Source organism: Miscanthus floridulus, chromosome 15, assembly GCF_019320115.1.
Source record: "Miscanthus floridulus cultivar M001 chromosome 15, ASM1932011v1, whole genome shotgun sequence".
Classification (NCBI taxonomy): domain Eukaryota; kingdom Viridiplantae; phylum Streptophyta; class Magnoliopsida; order Poales; family Poaceae; genus Miscanthus; species Miscanthus floridulus.
The window spans coordinates 73068718-73087273 of NC_089594.1; the positions used below are offsets into that span (position 1 = coordinate 73068718).

The 18556-nt window shown below is 48.0% G+C and overlaps 1 protein-coding gene across 1 annotated transcript; it reads right to left on the minus strand.

Moving 5' to 3' along the window:
• Positions 1-16979: 16979 nt before the first annotated feature.
• On the minus strand, positions 16980-17913 carry LOC136506760 (dof zinc finger protein DOF1.6-like). The gene has a single exon (XM_066501647.1). The coding sequence runs from the start codon at positions 17911-17913 to the stop codon at positions 17068-17070; it is 846 nt and encodes a 281-aa protein (XP_066357744.1). The 3' UTR covers positions 16980-17067.
• Positions 17914-18556: the final 643 nt, after the last annotated feature.

Genomic DNA, 18556 nt, shown 5'->3' on the forward strand with positions numbered 1-18556 from the left:
TTGTTGTAGATGGGCAGATGTATTACGGCTATTGTATCAACTACCTATATCCTGCGATGGGTGATGCTTAGGACCATGTGCATGGTCATTCCTTATGTCTCGTCTGATGCTTTTATTGGAGATGATCATTAGCTGGCACTGTAATTGAACTCCGTGTGAGTGTGTGTGGTTTTGAATAAATGGCTTCCGCTACTTCTATTTGAACTCATTTTATAATAACTATGTTTAAACTCTGATGTATCTGAGATGCAAACTTTTATGTAATATGTGATGGTGACCGCTAAACTTATTACGATCTTGGCTGGGATGTGAGTTGGTTTGAAATCCTTTGTGATTTCATGGACTACCGGTTATATGGGCTTAGGTTTGCTAAAACGTCTGCTCTGGCAGATGATTTTCTTACTTAATTTCGTATAATTGGTCGGTTCTGTTATAGCTGGTATCAGAGCATGGTTTAGCGTGTTACTGTTCACAAGTGTATTTAAAACAAAAAGGCATTTGAAAAACGTGATTTTCAAACTAAAAAGTGTGCCCGTGGTCATATTCTTTATGCCCAGTTAAGGACTTTAGGTGGCTTAATTAAGTACTGACGTAGGGTTCTTGCATCATATTTCTCTTTCGTCACTCATACGGCGTGCTATTGTATGAGTGCCACTTGTTTGAGTGGTAGTGTATGGATCCTTTGCCTCTATGCCTCGGTAAGTGTGAGTTGTAAGAGCATGATCGGATACACCACCGATCTAGGGTGAATGCTTATATGATGCTGGAGTAATTACATGTTCTACGCATGTTTTACAAAGGTATCTCATGTGTGGGTATTCCGTCTGTTGAGGCGATGCCGTTAATAGGACGATGGTTCGGATAGTTACTACCGTTGTACACGTATCTGGGGATTCGTGTAGAGCGTATAGCTAACATTTGCTGCTTTTATGCATTCATTGGGAATTGGGCTGAAATGAATCTTCTACAGGTACATAACAACGTTATCGTGTAGAACGTATTAGCTATGTAATTGAGAGATCGTTTGTATGCCACCGAATTCGTCGCTAGAAATTATTTATTTCATAAGTTTGTGAGAACGTACGGCACGTACATACATCATATTACTTGTGCATTTCATTCATGTCATGCATTCCTCCCCTTATAAATTGATTATCTCATTTTGATAAAAGTTGTATCACCTAAAATATGTTTCCATGGGATAATAAAAGAACTTTTGCTATAGATGGCCCGCACGAAGCAGACCGCCCGTAAGTCCACCGGAGGAAGAGCACCTCGACGTCCGTTGGCCCTGAGGGAGTACCGCACCACGGAAACCTTCTTGAGCGAGTTTGGCATGCCAACCTTGCTTTGGAGAGTGCTCCATGATGTGGGGTACCCAGAGGGTCAAGAGCCGGTGTACTCTTGGAATGAGAGCCAGTTAGCAGAGGATGGACTTGCAGTAGTGGAGATCAAGGTTCCTGCTCTCGGTGATGCTCTAGATTGGGATGGTTGGCACTTAGAGTTTGAGGGTCGCACTCCTACTGAGGGTGCAGAGGGAGCAGCTTTCCATGTCATCAGGGATATCATGAGCAGATTTCCCAGTGAGCTTGCAGCAGCTCTAGCTGGCACTTTTCCTAGGGATGATCCTTATGATGCTATTTGGGTTCAGCCTCAGGGAAGTGCCTTGGTCAGAGGTCCAACTGAGGGACAGGCTAGCGACAACCATGCTATGAGTGCTATGTTCGCCGCCATCAGAGCGTATGAGGGTCTAGAGAGTACCTACTGGACTTTGACTGGCTTATGTGGTCATGATAAGCTCAAGGGGAGAAAGCAGAAGAAGAGACAGGCACGTGCTATAGCTAGTTTGTAGGAGCAGTTAGCTAATATGAACTTACAGCAAAACCAGGTGGTTGAGAGAGGTGATAGAGCTATGCAGCGGGTGCATACATTGACTCAAGCCAACAACAATACAGACTGCATGATTGGACAGTTGGTTCAGGAAAGGAATGAAGCTTGGGACAAGAGGGACCTTCTGCTGTAGAGGGTCGATGAGCTAGAGGAGTACAACGTCAACCTGCACAAGGAGTTTCACGTGCTCTACAATGGGGTTGGCCCATATGCTCCTCCAGACGCCGCTGGCATGGACATCGATGACAACAACGAGGATGAGCCTGTAGTTTCGCCTGGCGGCGATGGTGACGTCTCCGATCCCGATGACAGCCCCAAGGAGTAGGCTAGTTGCCTTGCGCTAGTATCTAGGTCCTATCGCGATGACCTTTCTTTTGTTGGTATGTAACCTAATGTATTTTGCTTCGAACTTATGAGATTTGGCATGTGATTGGAACTTGGCTAGAAATGTGATATCTGAACGCATAAAAGTCCAGTGTATGTATGCTGGCAATTTGGTTGTATGGACGCAATGTTTGCTGTTGAAGTAATTTGATTAGTGATGTTGTTTTAATTGGGATGCGATTGTTGTGCCTCTGTTTTATTGTATGAATTTATTCTCTTTAGTAAATTCAGTACGGCATAATTTTTTCTTCACTCACAATTATTATAGCTTCACTCAATCATTACTTGTTGCTGAAATATGCAGATGACAAACACTCGCCGTACCACGTATGAGGCCGCTGAGACCGGTGCTAACGGTGCGGGGACCAGTGGTGGTGGTGGAAACCACGGCAACAACAATGAGCCTCCCCATGAACCGCATTTGCCACCTCCTCCCCTGTTTACCCTAGAGATGTTCCTCGCACAGTTGCTTGGAAGTCAGCGCAATACGGAACAATCCTAAAAGAACATGGAGGATTTTCTGCGTACCATCGCCAACAACGTTCAGCGTGGTAACAATCAGGGTGGTGGCATTGGGGTGAATCAATATAGCAGCTTCAAAGATTTTATGGACACCAGGCCACCAATATTCAAGGAAGCAATGGAACCCCTTGATGCTGAAGAATGGATCAACACTATGGAAGATAAATTTTGTGTGTTGAGGATGACTGAGGTATTGAAAACTAAGTATGTTGCACATCAGTTGCAAGGACTTGTAGGAATGTGGTGGAAGCACCATCGCACCACCTTCCCTCCAAATGCTCAGATTTCGTGGAGAGAGTTCGCTGAGGCCTTCCGTAGAGTTTATATTCCACCCGGGCTGACCGAGATGAAGTTGGAAGAGTTCTTGGCGTTGAATCAGGGCACCAAGACTATGACGCAATATTTGCATGCCTTCAACAACTTGTGTCGTTATGCTCCTGACATGGTTGACACCGATGCGAAGAGAATCACCAGTTTCAAGAGGGGACTCAATCCAAAGATGATGAAGCATGTGGGTACCAACAACCGCGTCAGATTCAATGATTTCATCAGTGATTGTCTGAAGCAGGAAAAGAACAACAATGCCAGCACCACAGCTAAGACTCGCAAGAGAGCCCTAGAAGGTGGTCCGTCCCAAGCAAGAGCACCTACAGGAGGTCATCCTCCCTATCGTCCATCTGCACCTAGCGCTAGGTTTAGGCCACCTCAGTAGAGAAGTCAGAATTTCCATGGACCCCAGAAGCCTTACAAGATGGCAGTACAGCCCAACAAGGCAGCTGCAACTGCGATACAGGGCAGTTCCAAGGGAGCTGTGGGATCTGCTAGGATAGTGAGGGGACCCTGCTACAATTGTGACCAACCCGGCCACTTCTTGAGGTTTTGTCCTTATCCGCCTAAGAAGAAGCAGCAGACTTATAATGCTAGGGTGCATAGTACGACTGTGGATGAAATTCCTGAGGGAGAGCCCATAACCGCTGGTAAGTTTCCTATCAACGAAAACCCTGCAGTTGTTCTATTTGATTCTAGATCATCGCATTCTTTTATGAGTCAAGCATTTGCACAGAAACATGAACAACTATGCACAGAATTGGGTTATGGTTATCGTATAAGTTCAGCAGGGGCTGATGTTTTGACCAACCGGATGGTTCGAGGGGCAACCCTTGAATTAGGTAGCAGGAATTTCTAAGTGAACTTGATAGTTATGCCTGGACTAGTTTTGGATGTCATTATAGGGATGAATTGGATGAAGGATTGGGGAGTAATCATAGATACTAGAAGTTGGGTACTTACCCTTAAGGATCCCCTGGGTGAGGGTACTTTCCAAGTACCATTGCCTTAGAGAACAGACCTTATAAGTGTTACATGTGCTACTAAAGTCATTCCTATTCATCAGATTCCGGTAGTGTGTGAGTTTCCAGATGTATTCCTGGATGAGCTACCTGGCCTTCCGCTGGATAGGGATATTGAGTTTGGAATTGAGTTAATCCCCGGAACAGCTCTGATTTCAAGGAGACCCTATCGGATGCCTCCCGATGAATTAGTTGAGCTGAAGAAGCAACTAGAAGAGTTATCAAAAAAGGGGTTTATCCGGCCAAGCAAGTCTGAATGGGGATGTCCCGCCTTGTTTGTGAAGAAGAAGAAAGAGGGCACGTTGAGAATGTGCGTAGATTACAGGCCACTTAACATTGTAACCATCAAGAATAAGTATCCCTTGCCTCATATTGATGTTCTGTTTGACCAGTTAGCCAAGGCTAAGGTGTTCTCAAAGATAGATTTGAGATCCGGTTATCATCAGATTAAGATTAGGCCACAAGATATACCGAAAACTGTATTTTCCACCAGATACGGATTGTATGAGTATCTTGTCATGTCCTTTGGCTTGACAAATGCTCCTGCATACTTTATGTTTTTGATGAATACAGTTTTTATGCTAGAATTGGATAAGTTTGTGGTTGTGTTCATCGATGACATTCGGGTGTACTCCGAGAACGAGAAGGATCATGAAGAGCATCTGAGAATTGTCTTGACCAGACTTAGAGATCATAAGCTATATGCTAAGTTTAGCAAATGCGAATTCTGGTTGAAGAAAGTTCCTTTCCTTGGTCACATTCTGTCAGAAAATGGAGTTTCAGTCGATCCAAGTAAGGTGCAAGAGGTTATGGATTGGAAGGCACCGACCACAGTTCCTAAGATTAGAAGTTTCTTAGGACTAGCTGGTTACTACCGTCGTTTTATACCAGACTTCTCGAAGATTGCCAAGTCTATGACAAGTCTACTGCAGAAGGATCACAAGTTCATGTGGATAGAGGAGTGTGAAGCAGCTTTCCACGCTTTGCGGAAACTGTTGACCACTGCTCCTGTTCTTGCACAACCGGACATTGAGAAACCATTTGATGTGTTTTGCGACGCATCAAAACTGGATTGGGCTATGTTCTTATGCAAGAAAGGAGTCATTGCTTATGCCTCACGTCAATTGAGAAAGCACGAGGTCAACTATCCAACACATGATCTTGAACTTGCTATAGTTGTGCATGCCCTAAAAATTTGGAGACATTATCTACTTGGTAATGTGTGCAATATTTTCACGGATCATAAGAGTCTCAAATACATCTTTACCCAACTAGAGCTGAACATGAGACAGTGAAGATGGTTAGAATTAATCAAAGATCACAACTTGAATGTGCAATATCATCCTGGAAAAGCCAATGTAGTGGCAGATGCTTTGAGCAGAAAGTCACATTACTTGAATGTGCAGCCATTACTTGAAGATGGGTTCGATCTGATGCATCCTACTGTGTTACATAGTATTCAGATTAGTTGCTCGTTGGAGAGTAAGATAATAGAAGGCCATAAAACCGACAAGGGAATATTCCACATCAAAGAGAAAATAAAAGAAAAGCCGTCTAAGCACTTTAGAGTGGATGAACAGGGCGTGTTGTGGTTTGACGACCGTCTTGTGGTTCCCAAGGATCGAGAGCTTAGGAATAAACTCATGGATGAAGCTCACCTTTCTAAGCTATCTATCCATCTGGGAAGTAGTAAGATGTATCAAGAACTAAGACCTCGTTATTGGTGGACCAAAATAAAGAAATAAATTACAGCATATGTTGCTAGATGTGACACATGTTGTAGAGTGAAAGCTATTCATATGAAACCTGCCAGTTTGTTACAACCTTTGTCCATCTCTAGTTGGAAGTGGGATGATATAAGTATGGATTTTATCTTGGGTTTGCCCACTACTCAAAAGGGACATGATTCGATTTGGGTGATTGTGGATCGTCTTACCAAGACTACTCATTTCTTGCCTGTTAAGACAGAATATCGACCACCTCAATATGCCGAGAAGTATATCGTAGAAGTTATGAGGTTGCATGGTATACCAAAGACTATAGTATCTAATAGAGGGCCCCAGTTCACGGCTCACTTTTGAGAACATTTACACAAAGGCTTAGGAACTAGTTTGATTCGTAGTACTGCTTATCATCCTCAGATAGATGGTCAGACTGAATGAGTGAATGCTATTTTGGAGGATATGTTAAGAGCCTATGTGTTGTCTTCTAAGGGATCATGGGAGTCATGGTTACCATTAGCTGAGTTTGCTTACAATAACAGTTATCAAGAAAGCATCCAGATGGCTCCATTCGAAGCTTTGTATGGCAAAAAATGTAGAACACCATTGAATTGGGTCGAGCCAGGAGATAGAAGGTATTATGGAATTGACTTTGTAGAAGAAGCTGAGAAGAAAGTTCATATTATTCAGCAAAATATGAAGGCAACCCAATCGCATTAGAAAAGTTATGCAGACAGAAGAAGGAGACCTCTTGTGTTTGAAGTTGGTGACTATGTTTATCTGAAGGTCACGCTAATAAAGAAGAAATGGTTTGGAGTCCAGAGAAAACTTGCCGCTAGATTCGTAGGACCATATAGGATCTTGGAAAGAAGAGGTCCAGTAGCTTATAAGTTAGAGTTACCTGAGACAATGAGTACCGTCTTCCTAGTTTTCCATGTATCACATCTCAAGAAGTGTTTGCATGTTCCGGAGGAAAGAATAGAACCTTGAGGCATCCAACTCAAATCAGATTTGGTGTATCGTGAGCAACCGGTCCGTGTGTTAGACACTAAAGAACGTGCTACTCGAAATAGTATGGTGAAAACATACAAGATATAGTGGAATCATCATGATGAGGGAGATGCAACTTGGGAAACGGGAGAATATCTACAAAAAGCTTATGAAGATTTTTATAACAAATGGTTCGTAACCCAAATCTCGGGACGAGATTTTTATAAGGGGGAGGGCTGTAACACCCCGGTGTTATGCCAGCATTTAGGCACTGCAAATCATGCATGTTATGCATCATCAAGCATCCTAATCATACATGCCTAATCATGTAAATAATAACTGAAACCCTGCTTTGAAACATCTAAAATGTGCTCGTGAAACATGAATGTTGCATACACTTGTTTGGAGTTGTTTTTGCCCAAATTATGCTTGCTAGGTTAGTAAAACATGTTTGGCTATGATTGTAAATCATCTAGAATTATTTAGCATAATTTTTGGAGCAAAGTTTGTATTGAAATTATTGCCAAATTTTGCTTTAAAAATAATTCTCCAAAATTAGGGTTTTGAGTTAAAATTGACTTTAATTTTATACTTCAAAATCTAGCAAGAATTGGACTTTGGTCATAAAAGCAAAGTTGTAGAGGATTAAATTCTAAGCCACTTTTATTTTTGGGCCATTTTCAAAAGAAGTCATTTTCTTGCTCAAAAGGGTATTTGAAAACTGCTATTTGAAATTTCCTTAAAAATAGAAAATAAAAAAAATGTTTTCTCCTTTCGCGGGCTGTCGCCTCCTTTCTCGTCCCACGGCCGAAGCCGGCTCGGCCTGCCGCCGCACTCGCCGCTCACGCGCCCCGCGTTCGGCCCAGCCCAGCTCGCGCATCTGGCCTACCCCGCGCCGCGTCTGACCTGCGCTGCACCGCGCCACGCCTGTTCCCGCACGCCGCGCCCGACCGCGTTAGGCGAAGCTCGCCGCGTGGCCGCCATGCGCCGGCGACGCACGCTGCGTGGCAGCCACGACCTGCCTCGCCCTCCAGCGCTCACCTTCTTCTGCCCGACAACGCTGCGCTCTCCACTCCACTCCCTCACTCACTCAGCAGCAGCGACCGCAGTAGCAGCAGCTCCCACGCGCGCCCACTCTCGCCACCGAGCGCCGCCGCTGCCTCGCCGGCGACATACCTTTTCCACGCCTCCATTCCTCGATTCCCACCACCAGCAGCTCCGCATAGCCTTCCTGCCTCGCTTGTGCTCGCTTGCGGCCGCCGTCGTCAAGGTAAGGACCGAGCTTGGCCACCTCCTTCCTCTCCGGCGAGCGCGTTGCCGCGGCCGTGTGGTTTGTGACACCGCCGAGCCACCTCCACCCTCCCAGCCGGTGTAGCTCGGCGTGGTGTGCACGCTGGCACCACCCGCACCACCGGAAGGGCTCGCCGCCGGTGAGCATCGGCCGATGGTGCTCCCCCCTGCTCTCGGGTCGCTGACCCGTAGGGCCCAGCCGCAGTGGCTGGCGAAGGCTCCGGGTGACTGGCCAGTGGGGCCGGTTGACCCACTGGGTCCTGCCTGACAGCCCCTCTGGGTGCACTGCACCGGGTGCACCTAGCCTTTTTCGTCGGCCTGTTTTAAAATGAATTTAAGAAATGCTTTTCAGAATTCTGCTAAATGTTTTGGAAATTTATAACTTGCTCAAATTTGCTTCAAATTTGTTGAAACAAATTTTGTTGTGTTCCTTGTCATCGGATCTACATGATAAAAATGTTGAATGTCATTTTTGAGATACTTTTCTGTAGAGCTTTAATTAATTCTTGATATAGCTGATATCTTGAAAAATGGTTAGTAAATCCTATATGTATCAGAAAAATATGATTCTAAGTTTGTTAGTCTTCTTGTGTAATGTACTTCCTAGGAAAAATATGTGTCATGCATGTACCATAGAAAAATTTTGAGGTGTAGTTCAAGTGCCTTTAATGGCTGATTTTTGTTATTTTTGCTAGAGAGCAAAATTTGAATAAAACATGCATGTGATAATTTTTGTACAGTAATTATTTGTTGTGTAGAACATAGGAAAAATATTTCATCTGGTGTTTGACACTTTTCATAGTACAAGTATTTTCATGTTCATAATCATGCCATAGCTTGTTATTTTTGTGTAGGCTAATCCACTCATTCAAATACCATAAAAATCTGATGGTAGACTACTTAAGGTAGTACTATGCTATGGTAATTTTCTAAGATTTTTCTAAGCAATAAAAATAGATGTTGCTATTCAAACCTATTATTAATTAGGGTTTAATCAAGTGTTGCTTTATGTGTGATTAAGAAATTAGTGAAGCTTTGGTGTATCTTTGAAGCATTTAATGAGATGTGTTAACTTAGCATATTAGTAGTGGAAGAGAATGCAGTAGATGACATATGCTTGTAGTATATGTTCTTGGATGATGTTGACTACCTTGCATTCAAGCATATCCATTGTATTCATCTCATCCGATGCACCGATTGCATAAGCACTTACGCACATGCATCATACAGGATCGCAAACCGAGAACCCAGTCGTCATACCCGAGGAGCCCGAGGAGCAGCTCGAGGTGCAGCCGTAGGAAGTGATCGAAGCCGACGAGGAGGACGTTGAGGAACTTCCGGAGTGCCCCGATCACCGCCCGAGCTCCTTCGAGAGAGGCAAGCCCCAGAGCATTTTCTCCCTGGTTTGCAATTGTTAATTAAATGCTTTACTTTAATTGATGCATTATATTCAGGAGTTATTTGCAACCGTTGCTGCATTATACCTTGTTTACCTTTGTTATACTATATCCTTGTTACCCGGGTATCCGCAGTCGAGTCAATGCTTAGCTAGCTTAGACCGGTAGAAGTCGGGTGATTTTCTATCACCTGCGAGCTATAGGTGGTTACCTGGATCTGCTTAGATAACTATGTAGTCATGGTATAACTAAGTGTTAAATGAAGTTGAGATCGGATGGAGACTTACAGAGTTTTGGACTGTAGTGCTTTCCATCTGTGTCGATTAAGGACCGACCGTTGTTGGGCCTCAAGTCATGTTGAACGCATGCCTTATATTTAGCTGGCCGAATAAAGTACCTTTCGACCGCGAAGCTGGGAGATTATTCGGGCCGAGTAGATTGCCCACAGCGCATTGTGCCAGAGCAGGTGTGGCAGGACACGAGGGCGAGATGATAAGACCAAAGTGCAGTCGGTCGGCCCCCGGGTACATGTGGTTCCTAGCAAACTCGAGATTCCTGGATAGTTGACTCGGTGACTGATACCTCACTTTAGCGGGCGAGTGAGGTTTGTGTAAGGAATAAATCACTAGCTGGTTAGGAATCGATTCGAATCGCCATCGCTCCTGGATAGTGAGCACTTGACTTGAGTTACTTCATTATAGTAATGTTGATGGAACACTTGTACAGTTATAATGAATATGACAACATGGAAGTTGTTAATGATCATTGGTTATCATTATCTACTTAATCACCTGTTTTTCTCTAGTATAGTGCAAATCTAGTCGACGGGTTATAAATAATTAACTTGGCAATAATGCTTTTGGAAAGGTCCTTAAAATGCTAAAAATGTTTCTTTTTGCAAATGAGTTAGCTACCCTACTATAAAGCCTTCATAATCCTTGGTGTCACTTATTTTCGGCTATGTCGGGTAAGTCTAGCTGAGTACCTTCTCGTACTTAGGGTTTTATTCCCACTTGTTGTAGATGGACAGATGTATTATGGTTATTGTATCAACTGCCTGTATCCTGCGATGGGTGATGCTTAGGACCATAGGCATGGTCATTCCTTACGTCTCGTCTAATGCTTTTATTGGAGATGATCATTAGCTGGCACTGTAATTGAACTCCGTGTGAGTGTGTGTGGTTTTGAATAAATGGCTTCCGCTACTTCTAGTTGAACTCATTTTGTAATAACTATGTTTAAACTCTGATGTATCTGATATGCAAACTTTTATGTAATATGTGATGGTGACCGCTAAACTTATTACGATCTTGGCTGGGATGTGAGTTAGTTTGAAATCCTTCGTGATTTCATGGACTACCGGGTTATACGGGCTTAAGTTTGCTAAATCGTCTGCTCTGGCGGATCATTTTCTTACTTAATTTCATATAATTGGTCGGTTCTATTACAGCGTCCCCGATGCTGCCGTGGCTGGCTCGTCCACCTCCTCCTCAACTGCGCCGCGGCGGTGGGCGCAGGGTGGCTGGACGCCGCCAACGCGACGCTCGAGCACATCACGTTGATGGCGTCCTCGGACGGCGACGCCATGCAGCGGGTGGCCGCCGCCTTCGCTAAGGCGCTGGCGTGGCACGCTCTACGCGCATGGCTCGGGCTGTGCCACGGCACGGCTCCTGCCCCATGCGGGACCCATGCCCGCTGAGCTCGCCACCGCGCGACGCTTGACCTACTCCGCATAGTGCGTGGCATGGAGCACGGAACGATCGTACCCATCGTCGTAGCCGTCAGAGTAGTCCAAGGGGCATCGGGGGCGGGCGGGGCTCCGGCCTAGGCAGTGCAGGGGCACCGGTGGGCGATGCAGGGGCAGGGGAGGAAGTGTCGGAGGAGGTGGTGGCGCTCCTTACCGCGGTCGTGAGGAATCGAAGGAGCGCGGCCGCACTCGGAAGGGGCACCGAAGGTCACCATAACGGTTCGAGTGCGCCCTTTCTAGCCGGGCTATGGACAAACAAAGAGGTTTTTACATGTATGCCATTAAGAAAGTTTGTAATTATACAAAAGCTATTAAAAAAGGTGACCGCACATAGGTGCCACTGCTCTAAACTTCTTTGTCTTACACGTCATTCCGTCCTTGTTCTGTTCGTTTTTCGCCGTTTGGTAGCCCTTACAGATGGGACCGGTCAATGAAATTGTCCATATTGCCCTTGGATGGTGGCCGTCCATCCTCTGCCTGCCTGCCTCGCTTGAGTGGCGCGTCTGCTCTAGGGGAGATCCGCTAAAGATTGAGGACAGGGACGGAGGCGTCGGGGCCGTGGAGCGACGGCGGCGAGGGATGGACGGCCATAGCGGCAGGGCAGGGCTGGGGCCGGGGGCCAGCAAGCTAACGCGGACGTCGTCCTCGCTGCTGCGCTCGCCCACGGTGCCAACTGCTCCTCATTTCCAGGACGTGGTTGTCGAGGACCCGGAGCTCGACGACAAGAAGGCCCAGGCACACCCTAAGGCCCCGCCGCACCACTTCCACCCCGGCGGTGGTGGCTTTGGCGGCCCTGACCACCCGCTGCTCGTCCTCGTGCTCCCGCTCGCCTTCCTGCTCCTACTCCACGGCGGCGGCGACGGCCACCACCTCGCCCTCCTCATGTCGTCCACGGCCGCCGTCGTCGAGGGTGCAGGGCGATGCCGGGGTCGGGAGCATGGGACCAGGCTGCCGGGGTCGCCTTGACAAAGCCAGCGACGAGCGCGCGAGGTAGCGCCTGAAGCCAGTCATCGCGGCCGATGTTCGGCGGCAACGTGCTCATGACGTGCTCGAGCAGATGCTCCTTGCTGTAGACCGCCGCCGACACACCGTTGTGGCCGTCGAACACCTGGCACGTCAGATCCAAGCAGCGGAGGGGCATTAGACCAGGGCGCAACGGCAAGAGAAAGAGAGAGGAAGATAGAGAGCAGCAGCGGAGAGGGAGGGGCAGGCGGGCGGTATGTACCGTGAAGACAGAGAACGCCGATGCGGGGTCCCCGGGGACGCCGAGGCCGTCGGGCTTGATGAGGAAGTTGTCCTTGCCGCGCTTGGCGAAGGCGGCGTGGCCATAGAGCAGGGCCGGGCGCTCGGAGCCCCCCGTGCGGAGCTCGCGGTCGATGAGTGTGGCCAGGGGCAGCGCCGGCGGCAGGCGCCTCTCCCTCATGGTGGTCGCCATCGCCGCCCGATCCTGGTGGTCGCCTTCAGACTTTAGCTGGCACCTACCGCCTTGGGTTCGGTTAGGTCCTTGGAAGAAGACAATAGGCAGAGGCCACCATTCGTGGCGCGGAGGAAGGCCGCGGCGAGGTGCGGACGGCTAGGATCCGAGATTGCGCGGCTGGTGGTGCAAATCATAGGGGATTGGTGTGCTCACGGTAGCGGCCGGGGTTCCTTCCCTGGACAAGAGGAGAGGAGCAGAAGAGACAGAGAGACAAGAAAACTAACGTGGCGGTGAATCATAGTCAACACAATCTCCACCGTTCAAGGGTAATATGGACAATTTCACTGGTCGGTCCCACCTGTAAGGGCTACCAAACGGCGAAAAACAAACAGAACAAGGATAGAATGGCGTGTAAGACAATGAAGTTTAGAACAGTGACACCTGCGTGCGGTCACCTTTTTTAATGACTTCTGTATAATTACAAACTTTCTTAATAACATATATGTAAAAGCCTCAGAAACAAAGGGGTGGTCGTTTTTCCAGGCCTGGCTCCCAGCTGCTTTAAGCAGCATGCTGCCCAGGCCCAAAACGTGTCCAGGCAAACAAATATGGCCTCCTGCAGCCTACGAGTCTGCATCTAGCTTTCATTCCAGGGAAACAAACACGCCTCTATTGACTATGGCGGCACCCGACACGACAAGGACGGGCCAGAATGACTGAATGAGAGGGAGTGGGATGGGGTCACGTCATTGTAGGTGTCGTGAAAAGAACTTTTATTTCTATATTTTTAAATATTATTTTTTAAATAAATACCTAAGTCAAAATTTACAAATATATACTTATTAGCCCTTGTTTAGTTGCATCAACTTTGCACCTCTAAAATTTGCACAGTACAAAATTCTCCATCACATCATATCACATCAAATCTTTGGATACATGCATGGAGTATTAAATGTTGGTAAAAAAATAACTAATTATACAGTTTGGTTGTACTTTGCGAGACGAATTTTTAAACTTAATTAGTCAACGGTTGAATAATTATTACCAAATACAAACGAAATGCTATAGTACTACTGCAGTGCACGATGCTTTTTGGATGTGCAAAGTTTAGGCAACTAAACGCACCCTTATACTGCCAATTGGTCGTCAAGACTCGAGCAGGATTTTTAAACTTTTAGTTCGGTGGTAAGTGGTAACGACTAGCGCCAATTGATTTGACGCAAGGTGCCTGGTTAGCAGCCGTTGTGCGTACGTCGGTTTTTTTTTAAATCCTTCTTTTTAAAATGCAAAACAAATGACCTAAGGGTCATAATAATTATATTTCAAATAAATATTTAAAAAACAAGCACGGTCTATTTTAGCCATATCGTCTAGACTATAGCTCTTGCAGTTTTGAAATTAATATTCTTTTCAGAATGCTCCTATTTGAGTTTTCGATTGAGCTGTTTACCTCTAAAATTATTCTGAAAATTCAGAAAGAAAAACGTCTAGATAATGGTTTGAAAAGTAGTATTTTATCACGTAATTTATGTGGATACAGATACAACATCATCAGACTCATTATAGCACATTTACGCGAGAGACAACTAAAATTATTAATTTTTTTAACGCCGAGTCTGGACTCGAACGCAGGTCGGCACAGAGAAGCCACAGCCTCCTGTCACTCGCGCTACGCGCGGTCCTTGCTTGTCTTAAAGTAAAAAATGCTTTTGAGTCTTGGTCCGCTTGGCCAGAAATGATTTCTTTGTAGCTTGGCCCCTTCAGGCTGCGTTTGTAGTGGGCTGAATTCGACACCTGCCCAATTTATACGCGGTTGGGTTGTTGCTTCAACCTTTTTTGTTAAACAAAAATTGACATTTTCCAACCGTTTTAGTTGGACTCACCAGGTCATATTTATGCCAAAGGACGTCTTTCGACACGATATAGAAGCTGGATGCTTCATGGAGTTCAAATTTTGCTTTAAGTTTTTAGGATGCAAATGAAGTCGAGAACAGGTTCGACGAGCATGGATGACGACCAGGGATGAAAACGAGATGCATATTTTTTCCTATATCCGTCTGTTCTGAAGGATCAAGACCTGATATGGATAGTCCATATCTGAATCCGAATATTTGATATCTATACCATATCTGAATCCAAATACTTAAAATTAGATTAGATTTCTGATATGTACATGAGATAGATATCAGTATTCGATATGATTTTTATTCGCTTGTGAGATCGAAAAAATGGGATAGAATGCAGGATCCCTTATATCCATCTGTATATTCGATCCGATTTCATCTCTAATGGCGATATACATTGTCAGCAAAGGAATATGTTATGACAGTATGCATATATCCGACACGCATCTCGCCGTGGGAAGAATGAGATATGATACACGCGCATGTATGGTACTTATAACACAGATAAACCATCATTTATAGGGTAAACTACATTTTCCATTCGGAAAATGCTACAGTGCAGGCGTCCGACCATCCGGACGCCGCGCTTCCCAGGCCTGTGCACTAGCTACTAGCCCAATAGGCCTGTTTCCCTCTATCTTTATTCTTTCACCGTTTCTCAAAATAAAAAAGACAGCGACATTCCCAACTAGCACGTCGCCGCGGTGTTCCATACAACTTGCCCGCCGCTCTCCTTCTCCAGCGGCGACCACCTCTGCTTCCTCCGCCCCGGGGCCCTCGCTCACCTCCGTGACGTCAGGCTGCGTCGTTGGAGTCACACCTGTCGCCCGCCCCTGCCCTCATCACCAGAGCCAGTGCGGGCATCCTCCTCGCCACCTCCTCCTGTGGCCAGAGATCGCGAGGGCGTCACGGCCGTGCCGTACTTCACGCTCGCATCGAGGCTCCGTCACCCCGGTGCCCCCAGCGGAAGAAGCTCACGGTAGCTAAGCCCGTGGTACTCTTCGCTCCGCCACCTCCCATCCCTGATCTAACCATCAAGGCGGTAATCGAGTTTCTCAATGCGTCTGACATGGCGGGCGCCTCCCACTAGAGTGTCACGACTGACATGTTTTTTCAGGCAAAAATTGTGGAGAAGATCCCCACAGCACTTTTCAAATTAATTAACAGGGCACAAGAAACTTACAAAGGTCGCTAACTGATTGCATCCAACCAATAGCAAAAGGATGACCTGATGTCTTCCTTGAAACAGACAGACTGAAGCAACCATTGATTTTTAAAATTACAAAGCCAAAGATTAAAGCTAGCATTTCTCCTAAGATATGTTGCAAGCGTATGTTTCAAGTGTTCATATGTTCTAAAGGTATGTTGCAAGTGTTTCATATGGATGTTGCAAAAGTAGATCGGGATGTTGCAAAGTGTTTCAGAGGCATGTTGCAAGCGTTTGTTCAAAATGTTTATCTGTTTCAGACGTATGTTGCAAGCGTTTTTTATCTGGATGTTGCATATGTTTCACACATATGTTGCAAGAGTATGTTCAATTTCAATCTTACGTTGCAACAAGTGTTTTCATGTTGCAACTTGCAAGTGTTTTATCGGGATGTTGCATATGTTTCACACACATATTGCAGAGTGCATGTTCCAAATGTTTCATCTGCTTTAGACGTATGTTGCATTCAAGTGTTTCATGTTGCAAGTGTTTCATGTTTCAGAGGTATGTTCAGAGAGTCATTGGGGCATGGCCCGGGCACCGTGGGAAGGGGTGCGGTGAGCCGAGGGGCCGGCGGATGGGGTGCGCGATGCACCTGGGGTCCTGCGGACGGGGCGTGCTCATCATCATCCCGGCTCCTGGGCCCCGCACGCGCGGAGAGAGAAGGGGGTCAAGGAGGAGGAGCGACGGATGTGGGGCGGGGTGAGGCGGGTGGGGGTAGGGTATGCATGCGGGGCGGGATGAGGTAGACAGAGAAGGACTGCAACGATACGCTGGGAGTGTGGCGCGTTTCTGATGGGTTGCGACGGAATCCTATCCCCATCGAACACCAACAATTCCCTTTTCCAACCTTCAAGTTGCATGTCACGCTGTTTTTAACCCTGAACTACGAAACCTGATAATACGTCGCTAGAGTTGAGTATATTACAAACACTAGAGTACTAGAGTTGAGTATATAACAAATTGTAGAGTACTAGAGTTGAGTATACTAATATAACAAATTAGTGGTAGAGTACTAGAGTTTTTTTTTGTTATCTCGGCAACTAGAGCTGAGTACAGAACAAGCAGTAGGGTACTAGAGTTGAGTACCTTGATCCCATATCATGATGATCAGTCTAGACAGGCTCCATAAATACGTGAAAAATGAGCCAACACAAGAGACGACGCAGCTGCCACCATGTACCAGCACCATGCATGCATGTAATAAACGACATAACTACATGTCCTCTTGTGCGCGCGTGTGAGCGTGTCACAGGAGCAGGTGCGGGGCGCCGCCGTGGTGCAGCCCGGCGGCCTCCACTGCCGGCGCCGCCGCGGCGAGCTCCTGCCACAGAGCGCCGGCCCCGGCGAAGGGGAACACGCTACTAGCGGCTTTCCACGTCGTCGTCATCTCCGCGCGGTCGCCCTCCAAGATCGTCGCTGTCGCCGCGGGCCACGGGAGCGGCCCGGCGCCCAGCGACAGTTGCTGGTGGTGAGCCAAGTCGGCAGCTGCCCCGTCGGCGGCGGCGCCTAGCGCTGCGTCCCCGAGGCCGAGGTCGAAGCCAAGCCGGCCTTCCAGCAGCGGCGCTGTGCCGAGCGCGAGCAACGGTGACGCCAACGCCGACGCCGACGCCGCCGACGCGGACACTGAGCCCAGCAGCAGCGAGCTGACGAGGAGGCCGCCGCCTCCCGCGCCCTGCAGCAGCGGTGCTGGGGAGGCGAACGGGCTGCTGCCGGCCCAGGCGGTCGTCGTCGTTGTTGTTGATGAAGGCGTGGCCATGACGGCGGCGACGGCGGCGGCCATGGCGCGGGTGGGGCGGCGCGGGCGCTTGCGCGTGGACCCGCCCACGGGGACGTTGCGGAGGGATCCCCCGAGCGTCCAGTAGCGGCGGCACGCGCGGCAGAAGTGCCGCGGCTGCGCCGTGTTGTAGTTGTTGTAGTAGGAGAACTTGGTGTCCCGCGACGCGCACCGCGGGCACTGTTCCCGCCCCGGTCCCGGTCCCGGCCCCGCCGCCGTGGCCGAAGGCGCCTTGTTCCCGGCGGCCATCATCAGCGCGCCCGCCGCCACCGCTTGCTGCAGCAACGCGTCCTGCGGCTGGTACAGCGGCGCCTCCATGGTGGATAGCAGCAGGTGTCGGTTCGGAGGAAGAAGCTGCTGCTGCTGCTGCGCGCGCGGTCGGTCGATGATGCCTTGCCTGCCCTGCCCTGCCGGTGTGACACTGAGAGTAGAGCCGTGCGGCCGTGCCCCGTGCTGCTAGGTGCTAGCTGCTTATATAGCGCAGCGCACGCCGGCCAGTCGGCCACGGTGGCGGTGGATGATGGCGGTGTGCAGTTCCGCGCAAGCACAGTGCTTGTCGAGCGGAGCAGAAGCAGAGAGGGACTGCTCGGACCGGGGCGCGCTGCGGATGGTACGGAGGTGGCAGCATGCAGGTCCGAGAGAGGTATCCAGCTAGGTAGTAGGGACGAGGACGACAGCAGGAAGCAGCACGGTGGGTGGCCACAACCACAAAGGTTACGTAGCTTTCCGTTGCAGACGAAGCAGAGGATCGATGGAGCGAATTCCTGATTCTTGCTTCTTGCATGGCATCAACAATAATGCACATGGACAATGCAAGGAAAGACAGGACTCATCCTACAACTGTTTCCTGGTCTCATGCATCTCACCCTGCACCTGCTGCAGCCCTGGATGGCCGGCTACACAGGCTCCGTCTCATCTGCTGCATCTAGCTAGCTAGCTAGCGCCGCCTAGCCAGCAGCTG

Excerpts from the sequence above, each read along its gene's own strand:
- LOC136506760 (XM_066501647.1), bottom strand. The coding sequence starts at position 17,913 with ATGGAGGCGCCGCTGTACCAGCCGCAGGACGCGTTGCTGCAGCAAGCG.